Raw genomic sequence first — 18,575 nt, forward strand, 5'->3', positions numbered from 1 at the left:
CTGCAATGGATATGTTGAAAAGTGTAACTAGGTTCGGTCTTCATATGTACTCTTGATTCTTGTATATTGTACAATGAAAAAGAAAAGTGTTATTATTATTTTGTAGCATGGGTTTCATGCACAAGGTCATTTTATTTTAGGTCAAGGAACCCATTGAGTGCTTCTAGGTTTTTGTTATTGAGTCAAGAAGTCGAAGAGTCATTGTCAAATATGTGAGACCCCTTTGGAAATTTTGTATCATGTTAAAAGAATTATTTTTGGGTCAAAATGTCAAAAATACCCCTCCAAGACCAAGTTGGCCTCATTAAGGCATGTCGTCTTCCTTGGAAGTCTATATATAAGAGGGCATTCGATCTTCTATGGACTCACTCACTCATTCACTCATCTACTAAGCGAAGAAGATGAAGAAGAAGGCAAGCGAAGGAAGTAAGAAGAAGGAAGTCGAAAGTTTTGGGTTGTTTCTCTCTCTATCTCTCTCACATGTGCGAAGGTAAGACTAGGGTTTTGCAGCTACAAGGTCAAAGTTTACAAGTTGCAGAAAGAAGGTCGAAATTGGAGGAAGAAAGGTCTATTAGGTCACCTACTAGCCCTAAAAGAAGAATCAATCCAAGTGAAGGAGCAAGGAAGCCTTGGAAACCCTAATTTCTCTCACACATGTGGAAGCAGCAACTATTGCAGGGGCTGAAAATTTCAGACCTGCAGTAGAGGCCGAAGTTTTGTAGTTGGGGGTTGAAACTGTGCAATTGGAAGAAATTTGACTTTGTTTGACTTGGATAGAAGGAGCACATCATCAAGACAGTTTGGCTTGGTCTTGGAAGGGTATTGGTCTTGGTCTAGAGGTCTTGGAATTCGCCATTTGAAGAATCCATAAGAGAAAAGATTTGTGGGTTTTCCTCTCAAGAGTAGAGGTTTTGGCCCTGGCTCGCAGCCTACATCTTGTGTCCTTGTGTACTATTGATCTTCATGTGTTTTGGTAGTTGTTTAATGATAAGAACAACATAATAATAAAAGAAAGTGTTAATAATCAAGAAAAAGTAAAAACACATCACAAGCAGTTATCAAGTCTAAGAGAAATCACCCTAATTGTAGCCCTATTGACTTCTTTAACATGGTGTCAAAGCTAAGGTTGACAAAGGGCATGAGATCACTACATCCTTGAAGAAGTTATGGAAGTTCTCATTGAAGCAGTTTTCTATGATCACAAGACACATCAAGCAAGGCATCGAAGTATTTAAGGATCTCCTATCATCAATCAAGACCTCTACCAAGGACGAAAGATTAATCTCAGCACTTACAGGTACTTTTGAAGATGAAAATATTTGGGTAACTGAGAGTGGAGCATATAGATATCTGATAGGTGAACATAAACAATTGAAGACTCCATCAAGAGGAAAATCTTCTTATTCGATCGAACTTGGAGACAAAAAGAGTTATGCAGTAAGAGGAATTGGATCAACTTTGTTGGAGCTCGAAGATGGAGGAAACATCTCAACAACATTTTATTTGTTCCAGGTTTGAAGAAAAATTTACTTTCTATTTCATGCTTAGAAGATAAAGGAGATAAAATTGCTTTTATAGATGGAAAAGTTATGGTGTGGGATAAGGGCTCTAGCATCAACAATGCAAAAGTTATTGGGATTCGTGAAGGAAGACTCTACAGATTACTTACCCCTCTCTCTCAAGCCTTGGTTCACATTGAAGTCAGTCCATGTGAGCTTTGGCATAGAAGGTTTGGACACCTTCATTACAAAATCTTACCAACTCTAAATTCAATGGTGAATGGCATCCCTGAATTAAAGGAGGATCATGAACGAATTTTCAAGGGATATGGATTAGGGGAAAATGTAAAGAAACCTTTTGGAAGCAAAGCTTCAAGAGCTAAAGAAATCCTAGATCTCATTCACTTTGATGTTTGTGGTTGTATGTCTACAAAATCCCTTGGAGGACATTGATACCATGTAACCTTCATTGACGACCACTCAAGGAAGACTTGGATGTTGGAATTTCTAAGTCTAACTGTCAAAAACCCTTCATGTAAGTTTTTGATTTATTTCTGCCTACTTGTTCTGATTAATTAACAAGTTATTTACCATGTAAATACTGAAATAAATACAAGTACATACGCAACACATTGCAGATCATCAACTGAAGAAAACAAAACAAGCACACAAGTGACACCGTTGTTTTTGGACCAATGTCCCCGAAAAAACCCAATGCGGAATTAAGCAGTTTCAAAATACAATTTGAGTGCCAAAACCGGCTCATCCAACAGAGAATAATCTCGGCAGTAGTACCTCTCAGTCGGACAGAGATGTTCCGGCTAAAACCCTAGATAAAGACTCCAACAGCTCCCAGCTCCAATCTGCCCCATGAAAACCCCAGCGTCAGCCTCTAGGGACTGCGTCAGCCTTTCTGGCCCATTGTCTGCCCAACATCACCCTAGCTCACCCTGCGTCAGCCTCTGGAGGCACTGCGTCAGCCCTTAGTGATCCAGGTGGATGTTGGTGGCCACCCACCTATCCCATTTGGACCCCCACAACTGTCTCTTTCAGTTTTTCTGTTTCCTTAATTATAGCACAGTTTACTATTTTTAGCAGTTTTCGGGTCCTAAACTTCTGGAGCCGTTTTGAGGCCCTAAACGACGTTTTTTTGGGAAATCCACCGCCAGCGATTTTTCTGCCTAAAAATCGTCTTTTCCGTCGTAGTCCTCGGAGAGATCTTTCCAACGGGCTATCATGCGCGTCAAACGGAGATAGTACGACCAATTCGCGACCCCGGGAAGTTGATGTACCAACTTACCCAAAAACGGGGCCCACAATGTGGCGTTTCATCTTCTAGGGTTAGGTTTTGGAATGTGAAGGGTTTTCCATTGTTTCTCAGCAATAAATAGGCCCTCGAGCCTCATTGTAACACAGTTTTTGCAGAACAGTTCAGAGGCATGTAGCCGACACATCTCTTCTCAGAGATAAGCTACCATCGCCCTAGCTGGTTTATTTTCATTACTATTTTAAATAAAAGTTTCTTTGTGGTTTTGTTTATTAGGCATTCTCCCTATTTTTCTTCTGGCAATTCAACTTTTCAGATCTTGGGGGTCTCTACCCCAAGATCCATTTCAATTTTTCAGATCTTGGGGGTCTTTCCCCCAAGATCCATTTCAATCTTTTAGATCTTGGGGGTCTCCTCCCCAAGATCCGGAAAAGTGGTCGTTTTCAATCTTTTAGATCTTGAAGGCCTCCCCCTAAGATTCGGATCAGTGGTATCAGAGCGGTCTGCTTTTTCTCTGTTTTTCTTTGCATGTCCCCAACGAGGTCGGGATATAAGGAGTTAGGTCTGGAACTGGTCGAACCTTTGCAAGACCAGCCTTGCAAATCTCGACGACCTCCCATGGCGGATGAGAAGAAAAACGAGGGGGCAGGAGATCCTATCAAAATCTTGCTCGAAGAAGCCCTCAAGCGACAAAGGAACGCGATGATGGACAGCTTTGCCCAAATCCTTTAGCGGCTACCTAGAGGCGACGCATCGGCTTCCAACAGCTACTCTGGAAATGCCACACCGTTTAAGGTACAAGTTAATTTTGAAATCCCCATATTCAAGGGTCAAATAGACGCAGATGCCGTAGATAAATGGTTAAATCTGCTCGATGGGTATTTTTCTGTTCATGAATTTTCAAGTCGGGAAAAGATTGTTTTCGCTCTTCTCAAAGCAGCCCCCCACGTCAAGGACTGGTGGGAAACCTACTGCGAACAGAAGGATGAAAGTACAGGCTCACTGTTTTCAGCCGCACCCACTTGGAATGACTTCCGGGATGCCATCAAGGAGCAGTACTACCCTATCAAAAGCTATGAGGACAAATACATCAAATGGACCACACTGCGGCAGGGACGAGACCAAGATGTGCCGGAGTTCACAAACATTTTTCATACCCTTCGCACACAGTTGGGTATCAAAGATTCTGAGCTGCATCTGGTACTCAAATACCGCGGCTGCCTACACAGATACATCCAGGAAGAGATGGATTTCTTGAACATCTCCTCACTCAGCACAGCATACCGATACGCTGTCAAAATCGAGCAAAAGTTCAAACAGAAGAAGCGAGACTTTGGATCTGCAAGTCCAAAGCCAAAAGGACAAAGCCAAGGCGGGGTGACCCAAGATAACCCATCGAAGCCGCAAGAAAAGAACAACACCACGAAGCCGAAGAAGGACACACGAAAGTGGTGTGAGTTCCACAAGAGTCCCACTCATAACACAAGTGAGTGTCGGACCAAGCAGTCGTTGGTGGCTGAGTTGAAGGCTTCCGAATCAGATGCATGTTCCGACACTGAGTCAGAACCCGACAAGGGGAATGACAAAGGGAAGCAGATCATTGATGCGGATCCCAGCGCCATTGTTGCTACTGCCAAGATCCAGAAAAATGAGCCCGAAGATCCAGAGGAGGGGGAACGTCTTTTCCACTCACAGATGTGGGTGAAGGGTTCGCCGCTGCAATTCATTGTCGACAGTGGCAGCCAAAAGAACCTCATTTCAGCAGAGGTCGTGAAGCGGTTGGGCCTACCAACTACACCACACCCACAGCCGTACAGTATCGGTTGGCTTCACGAAGGACGAGATCTCAAAGTTCGCCAGCAGTGCTGCCTTCCCTACAGCATCAAGCCCTTCACAGACGAGGTATTGTGTGATGTTACACCTCTGGATGTTTGTGATGTACTATTAGGCCAACCATACTTGTGGAGGCGACATGCTGTGTATGAGTCAAGGCCTTGCACTGTCATCATTTCTTTGGATAATTCATTATACAGGATACCGGAGGTAGCCCCACCTACCGCCACCTCTTTGATCGCTGCTACGAAAGGCAGCAAGCTCATCTCACAGACTAGGAAATTTATTTTCTGTCTGGTTCGCTCCCAAAGTAAGGGAAAGATCGTTGCTACATCCATGACCCCCGCGAAGGGTTCTTCCACACAGCAGCAGCAACAGAGGGATACAGTCGTGACAGAACATAGGAACAACTTCTCCTTACCCGGAGGGGTACCACACAAGTTTCAGGTGGGCGATAAAGTTTGTTTACATTTGCAGAGGGAGCGCCTTACCAAAACCCATCAGAAACTCAGACCACTTCGACATGGTCCTTACACCAGTAACAAGGCTACGGGAAACAATGCTTTGAAGCACAGCATTCCTCCATTCCTTCGCTTGCACCGAGTGTTCAATGTGGACCGTCGCCGACCATGCTCCCCACCATTTCTGGACACATCAGAGATTGCAGAACAGCTCACCAAAGACCCAGCTCAGCAGAAGCTTCCTCATCTCAGGGAGGAACTCAACGTAATGGGGACCATTGCTTCCTAAGGGGGGAGGAATGATCCAGGTGGATGTTGGTGGCCACCCACCTATCCCATTTGGACCCCCACAACTGTCTCTTTCAGTTTTTCTGTTTCCTTAATTATAGCACAGTTTACTATTTTTAGCAGTTTTTCGGGTCCTAAACTTCTGGAGCCGTTTTGAGGCCCTAAACGACGTTTTTTTGGGAAATCCACCGCCAGCGATTTTTTTGTCTAAAAATCGTCTTTTCTGTCGTAGTCCTCAGAGAGATCTTTCCAACGGGCTATCATGCGCGTCAAACGAAGATAGTACGACCAATTCGCGACCCCGGGAAGTTGATGTACCAACTTACCCAAAAACGTGGCCCACAATGTGGCGTTTCATCTTCTAGGGTTAGGTTTTGGAATGTGAAGGGTTTTCCATTGTTTCTCAGCAATAAATAGGCCCTCGAGCCTCATTGTAACACAGTGTTTGCAGAACAGTTAAGAGGCATGTAGCCGACACATCTCTTCTCAGAGATAAGCTACCATCGCCCTAGCTGGGTTATTTCCATTTCTATTTGTAAGCATATTTCAGTATTTTACAGTAATGAAATGAAGTATTATTTCCGCTGCATATTTTTCTTTATGGTTATCTCTATATTTTATTGCGTTCTTGTTTAAATCCGGATCACTTAGAGCCTCTGTGTCACCCACGCTGGCTCTCTAAGGCTCTGCGCAACTCCTAGCTGGCTCTGCGTGAGCCCTAGCTGGCTCTGCGTGAACCTCTGGCTGCCTCTGCGTCCCTCTCTCTCAGATTCTGCGTTGATCCTCCTAGTACTATCTCTGCCTCTCTGCTTCTATATTCACTACCCCTCGACTGCAACTCTGATCACTCTTTCAACTTCCTCAGCAAACCCTGCCCCAGAAAAATCAAAATCTTGATCAACTCAATGTGTTCTCCAAGTGACCCTCAAGCCTACTCTTATACTTTTCTTGTTGACAATTCAACAGCCGAGATTAAGTCCCTAATCAACGACTAAGATTAATTCTGGATTGATCCATGACTTTTGGACCCTTCTAACACAGTTTTATATTAATTCACATTAATATTTTAATTTTCCTAAATTTAAACTTAGGGACTTCATTAAAAATATAATTATTTTAATATCTCTCGAACTGTTTAGAATCTGCCCAAACCATTTTCTGGGTATTGAAGGTCTCATGTGCCTTAGCCTCTCCACCAATTTTCATGGCTAGAGCACATCCGATGCTACCCCAAATCAACACTCCCTCTTAGCGAGGACTGTGCTCTAGTAATACTCCTAACTGAGCATCACCCTGATCATCTGGCATCGATCCTTATGTTGATGCTAGGCCTGCTACCCAACATCCTCTGAAGTTGTTGCATCATGTACTGCTACCCATAGCCCTGCCACTACCATTGTTGCATCTGTACAACAACTCCCTCTACATCCGTGCTGTTACCCATGGCTCTACCACTGCCACTACTGCATCTACACTGCAATCCCTCTCATCATGCTGCATTGTGTTTTCCATAGCATTGCCACTGCTAACTACTGTACTACAACTCAGTTACTGAGAAGTAAGTAACTGATCTCCCAACTCTGACATCTTTGTCAAGCTAGAGATACCCTCGATGCTAAAACTCCCTATCGCTGACAAGTGCTCCCTCTCTGACCTCTACGCTGCTGCAACAACTCCATGTATCTCGCACTGCTGCCTCACGCTGTCCTGGGAATCCTGCACTGTAGCTCCCTCTGATGCTCCAACAGCATCCGTCTCTACTGACATTCGCCAGTACTGCTACTCCTCTTTGGGGCTCCCGTGGCAAGGTATAATCCAAGAGGCAGAGTACCTCGAGGATCCTACCCCTCATCTCCTGTAGTCCATCTGACTACCAGTCGATGTCTCCCCACTTCCGCTCAAGTGGCATGTGAGCACTCATGGCACAGTCATCATCTGTCTCCACTTCCTTCTCCACCCTTGCTGGCACAGCCTTGCTCTCGAAAGCCTCTCCCTTGCTCTTCTTCCTCGAACATTGGCTCCCATAGTGACCCAGTTCCCCACAGTTGAAGCATTTGACCTTGGAGAGGTCCTCCTTCTTCTGTTTGTCCTCCTTTCCTTCAGATGCTAGGGCAGCGTCCTCCTCTTCCTCCTTCTTGATTTTGATCCCCTTGCCGCTGCTTCCCACCTTGCTTAGCCTTCTGATCTCTTCTTAGCGAAGAGCCGCCCACATTTCCTCCCAATCTGGAGGGGTCACCTTGCCCAGTATGCTCTAGACAAACACCTCCCAGTCTTTTGAGACTACGTTCAGGGCCGTTCTCACCATCAATTCTTGATCCGGCATGGCCCCTATGGAAGTCAGTTGATCTCGGATCTCTTTCAATCGACTGAGGAAGGTGTCTATCTGCTCCCCTTTCTGCATCTAGTATGACCGCAGCTGATTTTCAAGTAGCATCCTTGTCTGCACAAAAGTATGCTTGTACAATTTCTTTAGGGACTCCCACATCTCATTTTCCGTGTCCTTTTCGGAAATATGTGGTACTACATGGTCCTTAACCCCGTCAAGGATGATGCTCTTGGCCCTCGCCATTGCCTCCTCGTACTTGTCGTTCTCAGCTGGGTCAACTGGGATAGCTATCATCCTCAAGGCGAAGTGCTTGACACGATTCCTGTCTAGAACAGAAAAGATTTTGGCCTTCCAGACTACAAAGTTTGAGGCTCTATCCCGTCTGTCCTGGTCTCTTACCTCGTTCATTGCCATCTCGTTGCTCCTCTACTTCCCTCCAGGAAGTTCTTGGTGTGACTCCCTATGAGCCTCGATTTCCCTCCTGGAAACCCTTTTGCCAATGTCGAGATGCCCCCACTTCGACCATTAGTGCAATTGCACCACTGGTCCGGATTTCTTGGCTAGAAATCCTCGGTAGCAACTCCCTCCTCCTTGGTCTTGCCCTGTTAGGTATTGTTCTGACTACAGTACCCCACCAACTTCACTCTAGAACTTACCCACAGCCTCCTAAGCCCCAACAAACTGAGGGTTAGAGCTTTTAGGCTCTGCGCAAACCCGACACTAGCAAAATCCGCACCTCCTGGCAACAAGCGTCTATCCTTCCTGACTGAGAAAGATGATCACGCACTGCGTAGGTCGAGTCGGCTCCCCTCTGCCACTGTGCTAATCCTCTTCCCAGCTCAAACTTGATGACGCAGGCACTGCGTCACCCCTTCCTTGTTGCTTCTCTGCTAGGAATAGCTTTTGTCACTCGAGACAACTATTTTCTGTTGTTGCTGCTCTGCTCAACTGATGTCCTCAGTTCTCCTGTGATCTGCAACCACAATCTGATACCATGTTGGAATTTCTAAGTCTAGCTGTTAGAAACCCTTCATGTACTTTTCTTATTTATTTATGCCTACGTGTTCTAATTAATTAAAAAGTTATTTACCATGTAAATACTGAAAATAAGTACAAGTACATGCTCAACACATTACAAACTGAAGGAAACAAAACAAGCACAAAAGTGACACCATTGTTTTTGGACCAATGTCCTCGGAAAAACCCAATGTGGGAAAACCAGTGCAGCTATCTGAGGGTTTTAATTATTAAGCAGTTTCAAAATACAATCTCTGTTCCAAAACCAGCTCACCCAACAAAGAATAATCTCGACAGTAGTACCTCTCAGTCGAAGACAGATGTTCCAGCTGAAACCCCGGATAAACACTCTGACAGCTCCCAGCTCCAATCTGCCCCACAAAAACCCTAGCATCAGCCTCTAGGGACTGTGTCAGCCCTTTCTAGCCTAACATCTGCCCAGCGTCACCCTAGCTCGCCCTACGTCAGCCTCTGGAGGCACTGCGTCAGCCCTTAGAGCCTATGGGTCACCCATGTTGGCTCTCTTAGGCACTGCACAGCTCCCAGCTACCTCTGCGTGAGCCTTAGCTGGCTCTAAGTCTCTCTCTCCTGGCTTTTGCACTGATCCTCCTAGTACTATCTCTGCCTCTCTGCTTTTGTATTTACTGCCTCTCAGCTGCAACTCTGATCACTCTTTCGACTTCCTCAGCGAACCCTGCCCCAGAAAAATCGAAATCTTGATCAACTCGGTGTGTTCTCCAAGTGACCCTCAAGCCTCCTCTTACACTTTTCTCGTTGACAATTCAACGGCTGAGATTAAGTTCCTAATCAATGGCTAAGATTAATTCTTGCTTGATCCATGACTTTTGGACCCTTCTAGTTCTAACACAGTTTTATATTAATTCACATTAATATTTTATTTTCCCAAAGTTTAGACTTAGGGACTCCATTAAAAATATTAATTATTTTAATATATCTCAGACTGTTTAGAATCTGCCTAAACCATTTTTGGGTATTGGAGATCTCATGTGCCTTAGCCTCTCCACCAATTTTCGTGGCTAGAGCACATCCGATGCTACCCCAAATCAACATTGGATTTATTTACACAAGTCCAAGGATGAAGTATTCGAAAAATTTTCAAGAATTCAAAGCAGAAGTAGAGAATCTTACAAAAAAGAAAGATCAAGGTACTTAGATCCGATAATGGTGGAGAATACACATCAAAGGAACGTGTAGCTTTTTGTAAGGAGGATGGAATTAAGAGGGAGTTGATAGTGTGAAAATTCCTAAACCCGAAATCCCTACTACAACAAACTAATGTTACTTCTCCTACTTGTTAGTCCATACAAGTTATTTACTGTGTTTTATGGTAAATATCGAAGTAAATGCTACTGCAACCTTCACTTAATTAAAAATAATATGTTGAAACAAGAAACTGAACAGGAAAAGATACAACACAAGTGACACTTATTTTTGGACAAATGTCCTCAAAAAAACCCAATGCGAGAAAACCGATGTAGCAAATCTGAGGGTTTTTATTATCAAGCATAAATTATTTCTCAATACAAACTCTGGATGCCTTGCTGGCAATCCAGTACAAAGAATATCACTCGGAAAAAGAAATTAGTGAGAATACCTCACTCTACACTGCCAAGTCCCGGTTGATCTGGCAGTTGAAACGAGTCCCCGGCTACCTCTGCGCTGCCCCTACGTAGTCACAGCGTGGGCCTGCGTCACTGCCTTAGAGGCATTGCGTCACCTCTCTACTAGATCGATTTTCTCTCAAGAGCTTTGACTTCAGCCCTCCCGGCTCAGAACGTCAAACCCCTAGCAAAATCTCGGACTTCTGCTTGGAAGACACTGTGATACTCTGCGTGAGCCCTTCCTGGCTCTGTCACCCTCACTAGGCATTGTGTTGCCTCCTCTACGTCTTTCTCAGCCTCTCTACGGTGTATTCTTGGCTCCGAAGACGATTCTCCAGCCAAAACTATCTCTGCCACTCTCTGCGTGATCACCACAAAATCACTGCACTGCTCTCTAGCTCAGCAATTCAATCTGATTGATCAACTCTCTGTGTGTCTTCCAAATGACCCTCAAGCCTCCTTAAATAATCTTCGCGTTGACATTCAACGGCCCAAATTAGAAGCTAATCAATGGCTAAGATCATTTCTGATTGATCCTCGTCTTCTTCTAGAAGTTACACCCACAGTTAGATTAATACCCATTAATTATTTTAATTTCCTAAGTTTAGACTTAGGGACCCATTAAAAATAATTAATTATTTTAATAAAATTGTCTCCAGGTGGAATTTTCCAAAACGCTTTCTGGGTTCTTTGGAATACATGTGCCCAAGCCTCCCCACAAAATTTGAGACTTAGATTACATCCGATGCTACCAGAAATCAACGTAGTGAGGAATGTGCTCTAACAGTGCCTCCCACTAAAGCATCACCCTGACTTCATAACATCGTCCTTTGCGCTATTGATGTCTGACACGCTATCCACCAACTACTGCATTGTTGTTGCAACTGTACTGCCGCTGACACTGCCACAGTTGACACTGCATCCATACTACATCTTCCTCTCAAGTGTTGCATCTGTGTTGCTTCTAGCACTGCCACTGCTAACACTTCATCTACACTGCAACTGAAAAACATCCCAAAATCTAAACAAGTTTTCATCATAGATGCATCTCGATGCTGAAGATCTGACTGCTACTAGTCCCATGCTTTCCCCCTAAAGCCACTGCACTGCTGCTACTACTGCGATGTGCCTCCCTGCACTGTTGCAACTCTGCACTACGTTGCTCAGGCTTGGCATTCTAGCCACTGCATCTGTCGCTCGAATACTCCTCTGCATCAACTGACAAATAATTGGTATATAACTTGTTGGAGGAGGCCTAATTGACAAGTTTTACAATAAAATAAATTTCTTCTTTGAAAAATAAATTCCAAGAAAGGTTCTTTACAATATGTCATGGACAAGGACACTTGACATAAACCCTAGAAGCCTTCAATGGAAGCTTTGACCTAAAAAAAAATTGACCCAAGCATGAAACCCATGCTTTAATAAGTCAATTTATTTAATAATAAAATTAATTTTTCTTTCTTTTGATAAATACATTTCATTATGACCCATGTACAATTATGAAGACTGACACTAGTTACATTCGTCAATAGAGAAGGGGTCTTAAAACCCTCATAGCTCCAGCTCAAGAAAATAGATGATTTGATCCACAATTGATGATGCCCATTTGATCACAACTCTTCTCTATTTATACATTTTTCCATGGCCTCCAAAATCAGAGGAGTTGTGAGCGCAACCCTCAATTTTGGATTTTTTTTGCCCCAGCCGACCCAACTTTTCCCAACTTTTGCCCAATGTTGCCCCAACATAAGAACAATTGGGTTTTTATCCCTTTATCAAGACTATAGCCTATGGGGCCAGATAGGCTATTCGACTTTCACTAATCCATCAATTTGGAGAGGACATTACAAAGCCAACAAAAATGGATTTCATTCTCACATGAATATTTGGATGGTAATCTAATAAATTATTGGGTTGAAATAAGTATAGTGGATTTGCTTGCACGTTATTACTAAAACATTTTCCCAATGGAAATCAAAAACCCAATGTTAATGCTAATCGAATGTATTTCACTGTAAATGAAAATAAAATTAGATTGGATTGAGAGTTAGGTTCTGGATTTAACAAAAGGTTTGGAAGAAAAGGTTGAAATGCTCTTCAAGAATGTGACACAAAAATGGCATTTTGGACAGGGTTGTTACAAGATGACAGAGCCTGGTATATTGATGTTGCTCAATGAATAGCACGATCACATTTGGTTCATCTCTGAGGAGCATGTGTGCAAACTCTAAACCTATGTTTACGAGAGCATGCCTAACATTTGGCCAAGAATTATAGTTTCAGTTAAATTAAAACATGAAAAACATAGAACTTACATCTATATGAGTTGTTCATGAATGGTCACCGCTTAAAAAATAAATATTTAATAAACATATAAAGATCAAGAGAAATTCAGTCTGAACAAACATGAATAGTCAAGGTCCGCTGTCAAAATTAAATAGGATGAGAACTTAACATGCATTTCATACCTCCTCTTTAAGATCGAATCTCCTGGATGCAGATGCAATGTTTAAGGAGTAAATATGTGTGGGTGTATCCTTGTAGGGTATAAATAACTCACACAAGAACTTGTTCACTGCATACTCATCTGCACCATCACTGCTGATGCAAAAAATTACAAGTAAAGATCCATCTATCATTTTGGCTAGGAAGGACTGTAGTAATTTCCTATACACACACAATTCAGATCCTAAAGAAATAGAAAACACACCTGTAAGAAAGACTCCGAATTTTGAAATAAGTGATTTCATCCAAAAACAGATGGCAATAAGCCAACCTGCCATCTCGACCTGCACGGCCTGTCTCCTACACCAACAATCTAAGGTTTGAGTCACTTAAAGAATTACAGCAGAAAATTAGCTTTCTTAGTTAATGAAATAAAAACTAACACTGACCTGAACATAATGCTCCAAACTTCCAGGCAAACTATAATGAATCACCTGTCACACACAAAATCAGAACCCTATCACTAAACATGGAAAGCACCAGTTATGGACACAAAGAGAACATCTGCCATTGCCACAAGCCAATAAGTAATATCAAACATTTAAGACTTCGCCATTGTGTTAATAAGTGAAGTACAATTGGCAATGGTTTTTAACATTCACCAACGAACATGCTAAATGAAATTTATAGACCAATCTTAGTCATCAACTCCACAATATTAATGGTTACATACAGCTTCCACATCGCTCTTGTCAAAGCCCATACCAAACGCTACAGTTGCAACCACCTTCAACCACAGCAGAAGCAAACATGTTTAAACATTTAAATGGAGCCGTATTAACACAACTAATTGAAATCCTACTTTACAAACTGATACATCATACCGGCAATCAAATCCATAGTAAACACTAAAAAATGAAAAACCAGCCATGGGGCATGAATATCAATGGTCAAAAAAAATTGTTAATAAGAAAACAACTCAACTGGGAATTGCAGATAACCTTTTTGCCTCTATAAATAAACTAGAAACCACATATGTCACAAGTAACAACCCCAACCAAGGTGAGAACACCTCCCAAATCCACCGATGAGGAGCATTTGAATTAGCTTACCACACGAAGCTTGTTAGAGCAAAACATGTCCTGAGTTTTCCTTCGATCCTTTGCAGGTAAGCCACTATGATAGCTCTGCATGTAATACAATATCAGTTGACATGCATTTAGAGACACTTAAGACTGGAGCTTCTCTACGACCAGAAACCAATGAAAATAAATCAAGCAATGACTGAAAACCTAACCTTTGCATGAATATTATTATCACGAAGAAACTTGCTGACAGAATCTGTCTCAGCCTGCAAAACAAGGGATGCAGAAGTAGTCAATCTTACTATCTTCAATGAGAATTTTAGCAGAATATTTTAGAAACTCTCGAATGTATATTTGAAACTTGCAAGAGTAATTACTGACATTTTGCATTCAAAACTTCCTTCACAATCAATTCAATAAAAACAATACATTTTTCCTTCAATAAACCAATTCAATTAAAACAATACAAGAACGTTTGACATCTAGCCTATCCCAAAACTCATGTTCTTGAGTAGAAACTTTGCAGATTTATATTCTAGAGATAATAAAGTTTTGCCTTATTTTCAAACTATACTTATCTACGTTGATTACAAAACTTCATTAGTTCATGGAAATGAATATGGATTCCCCAGGACTTTTAGAAAGCTAGGCTCTGGACATGGGGAAATGGCATATATTAAATAAATATATAGCTATACATGATTATATTTCATCAAAAAAAAGCCATGAACCAGACAAAAAAAAAATCAGATCTTCAAAAATATTTCGCTCCAAATTGCTCTCAGAAACTCAAAAATGCAGGCTGTCATGAAAAACTCAGATTATTTGTGTTTTAAGATGTGCAGTGGGGCTATGTTATAGGCAAAAGTTATGGTCCTCTGCCACATCCAAACTGGAAAGGAATCCTGGAGCAGATCCAGATCTGGATCTGTGGAAACATGGACCCAATTCCAGATCTGTGGAAATGCAGATCCTGAATCATCCATAGGTGGATCCAGTAACATAGATGCTCAATAAGGAGCATTAGGATTCATGATTCATGCTCCTTGCTGACCACTACATGTCAACTACCCATAGCAGTACACCCCATTTTTCGCAAAAGGCATAGTGCTTGATCGACGTGTCTGTGCCATTCGACTGTCATCATCAGCGCGATCATGTTATGTTGTAAACCCAGTCTGCATGTGTAAATTGTAAATAATCTTAGCAGATCTGAGTCATGTATGTAAATTGCCTAGGCAAACCTAATTTTCTAGTGATAATCTACGTTCCGGAAGGTTTTTTGTCTCACCGATCCATGATTGGTAGAGTTTTCCTTCAGCCTAACCCCAAAGCCGGAATGGATTTTGTCATTAGAATCTTAGGGGAATCCTAGTGTGCTCCGAGGTTATGTAAAAGTAATTTGGAAATAATTCTAACTATTTGGTTAGGTTATTACAAATTACTTGATCTGCTAGATTATGTTTGTGTCGCAGCACTGGGTGGTCCATGAGGGTCTATGTCAAATGGGTTTTCCCCCTTGTGATGTAAAATTGTAAAAGTCATGATGTAAAGTGTCTTGAGAGTTAGAAAATGTTTTATCCCCTCATAAGTCCCAAGTCCTAGGTCCTAGGTGATTTTTCCAAAGGCTAAGTTCGAGAATCCAAAAATAAAAAATAAAAATAATAAAAATTTTAAAAATTAAAAAATAACTAAAAAAATTAAAAATTAAAAATAAATAAAAATTTGAAAAATAAAATAAAATAATAATGAGTCAAAAATTTTGAGGAAATAAATGCAAAATTTAAATTTTTAATATATTAAAATGCATTTAAAAATTTCGACGGAAGAGATTAAAAGGGATTTTGATCCTCATCGATGGTCGAGATCATTTTGACATGGATCACTCGAACTAGCCGTTGGGAAATTTTCCTTTAAATAGGGTGTCAAGGGTCATTTGAGATAGATTCGATCTTAGAGTCATGTGCTAAAGAAAGCTCTCTTGTAGTCATTTTTTGTGCAATAACGAAAGACTTTGGGGTTGAAATCTTGTTGGTGTTACTCTTCTGGAAGTGTTGTAAGATGTTTTATTTTCTGCATAATTTTATTTTCAGCCATTGATGATAGCTTGATGAAGATTGATTTAGGCACAGGTATCTTGTCTAATCTTTGGGGTTTGAATGACAGTTTAATTTCTGAAATATAATGGCAGGTATCTCCATTTGATCTGAAATTTCACTGTTGTTTTCTCCCTCTATGTTAATGTTTGATTTAAGTTGTGCAGGATATCCTTAATTGTGAGTTTACCGGGTGTTAAGGGAAGTTTTCAGCTGAACCAGCCAACTCCCGGATTGCATTTTCTGAAAGAGCCCAGCTAGTTTTAATCCTAGGCTTATCATTAGAATTTTTGTTGCAGATGCATGAAGGGTTTTCTGAAGCACCTCATATTTAATTTAAAATTCTGAAAATATTTTAGTGGCATAACGATTATTCTGGGTACCTAGAGCCTTCAGTTTGTAAATACTGTAATTATTTAGCTGGTTCTTAGGGTTTTTTAGGATTTCATTTATTTTTTGCATTTTTAGGTTCTGCCTGTTTGTTTTCATTATTTTCAAGTTGCAGGTTACAAGTTGCAAATCTGAAAGTGAGCTTCAATCTTGAAGCCAGATCTAGGCCCTGGAGGGTAAGATCTGGCCTCAGAAACAGTTCAAGTTTTATAGGTGTACAGTTCTGCTACCCAAGCTTTCATTTTTTCAGGAAAATTTTTTGAAATTTTTTTTTAAAGATCCCTGTCAAACCCTCTTATCAGTAATCTGGCAACTCCACGCAGTCATATCTGCATCCTTCTCCTCAAGTTTTCAGGTGCTCCATTCAATTTCAAACCTCTGTTTTTTGTGTGCTCCAAACTGCACAAGCGTTTCCTTTTCCATCGAGCTGCTTCATTCCACGCTCCACCTGCAAGTTCCCTTCCTCCGCGCGCAAGCTTCTACGCTTCTCCAAAATCTAGAAATGTTTCTGCGTCCTCACATCATTACTCTATCAGAAAACCACTTCATGCAGTTGAAACATGTCCCTCCTCACGCAGCTATTCCTGCACTCGATTTTCCATCGATCCGCTGCCCTCTATCCCCATCACGCTGCTGCCATCAAACCTGCGTTTTCTTCATTCAAGCTCCACGCATATCCCTCAGCCACCTGCGTTCTCTTCTCTCTCAAACCCTCACACGTTGTCCACGTTTCCTCACTCATCGCATCTGCAAACAAAAACATATAACCCGTGACTCCTGCGTTTCTGTCATTCCAGTGTTAAACTCTCCTCGTTGCTGCCACTCCAAAACGAATATCGTTGTCAACCCTGCGTGTTGCTATCCCTTCCGCCATCTACCGTCGAACTCTCCAGACCTGCACACATTTAAAAAACGACAGCGAAAAACAAAAATTTGATTGGGTAGGTTAGCGTAAGTTTTGTTCCTTTTCCTTTTTTTTATATGCGTTGGTTAAGTTTAAGTTGGGTTTTTTATTAGAATTTTTTATTTGATCTAAGTTTTAGTTAGGATTTAGACTTTTGTTAAATTTTTCATTAGATTTTAGTTCTATCCTGAGAGTACCTATCTTTTCTTTGACTTCATTTTCAACAAGTTGGCAAAAAATTTTAAACTTCTCAAATGTTTCTGACTTGTTCTTCAAGAAGTAAACCCAAGTCATTCTGCTGAAATCGTCAATGAATAGTAAGAAATATTTGCAACCACCAAAGGAAGTTTGTAGTGGTCCACAAACATCACTGTGAACTAGTTGTAGCCGCCTGTTTGCTCGCCTGAACTTGTTGGAAAACTTTCTCGACTTTGTTTGCCATAAATGCAAGCTTCACATTTTGCATTTTCCTTTTTGAAAGTGGGAAGTCCTTTAACCATTCCTTGTTTCTGCAATTGAGAAAGACTCTCAAAATTTAAATGTCCATATCTTACATGCCATAGTCTTACAGGTGAAATACCTGTAGTCACTGCCCCTGCAAAATCAGAATGCCTTGGAATAATTGTCCCTTTCATCCATAACAGTTTTCCATCTTCATAACCTGTCATGACAGTTTTCAAGCTCTGTTTGACTAAATTAATCTTGACTAAACCATCTTCCATAATCACCTGATGTCCTGCTTGTCGAATCGTGACTAAAGAGAGCAATTTTTTCTTAAAAGTTGGTACATACCATACATTGGAAATCATTTTTTCTCCAATGCCAGGGAGAAAAACTTTAACTGCTCCTTTTCCATAAGGAGTATGTTTTGTATCGTCTACAAGAAAAATGGAATTAAGTTGGCAATCTTGAAAATTCCAAAAAAAATCACGTCGACAAGTCATGTGTTGAGTTGCCCCTGAATCCAAGATCCAGGCATCTTCATAATCACTTCTAAGATGGGATGAAAGTTGTGATGCTGGTGAGGAAGTAAAAACATATTCTGAGTTATCATCATCTTGATCATTTGCAAATTGCGTTGAATGCTACTAAAACTTGGGAATTTTATTAAAATAAGTTCGATAATCTTCCGCATAATGTCCAACTTTGTTACATCTTCGACACACAATTTGACTTAAGTCTCTTCCTCTTCCTGAAGATTGTCCTCTACCTCTACTTTGACTTCTATTTTGAGATTGTCCTCTACCTTGATTATTATTTCCTTGTCCTTGAAAATTGCCTCTTCCTTGGTTGTTTCCTCTACCTTGAAAATTACTCCTTCCTGAACTGTTGCCTCTAT

At 41.3% G+C, this 18,575-nt stretch overlaps 1 protein-coding gene across 3 annotated transcripts in view; it reads right to left on the reverse strand.

The window, feature by feature from the left end:
• The window catches only part of LOC149151343 (ATP-dependent DNA helicase Q-like 5), a 190,392-nt gene that overhangs the window by 35,730 nt on the left and 136,087 nt on the right, over positions 1–18,575 (reverse strand). For 2 of the 3 annotated variants that reach the window (XR_016263637.1, XM_089445599.1), the window contains exons 9-14: positions 14,059–14,112; positions 13,874–13,948; positions 13,495–13,548; positions 13,211–13,255; positions 13,027–13,121; positions 12,785–12,917 (exon numbers count right to left, since the gene is read on the reverse strand). Coding sequence is in view for 2 of the 3 variants with exons in the window: in XM_089445599.1 (XP_089301725.1) it covers positions 12,785–12,917; positions 13,027–13,121; positions 13,211–13,255; positions 13,495–13,548; positions 13,874–13,948; positions 14,059–14,112 (456 nt within the window). In the remaining variant the exon portion in view is untranslated. The remainder of the gene's footprint in view (positions 1–12,784; positions 12,918–13,026; positions 13,122–13,210; positions 13,256–13,494; positions 13,549–13,873; positions 13,949–14,058; positions 14,113–18,575) is intronic. The other variant, XM_089445600.1, reaches the window with a different exon arrangement.

This window comes from Pinus tabuliformis, chromosome 9 (genome assembly GCF_031772625.1).
Source record: "Pinus tabuliformis cultivar Carrire ecotype Pingquan chromosome 9, CPIR1, whole genome shotgun sequence".
NCBI classification, from domain to species: Eukaryota; Viridiplantae; Streptophyta; class Pinopsida; order Pinales; family Pinaceae; genus Pinus; species Pinus tabuliformis.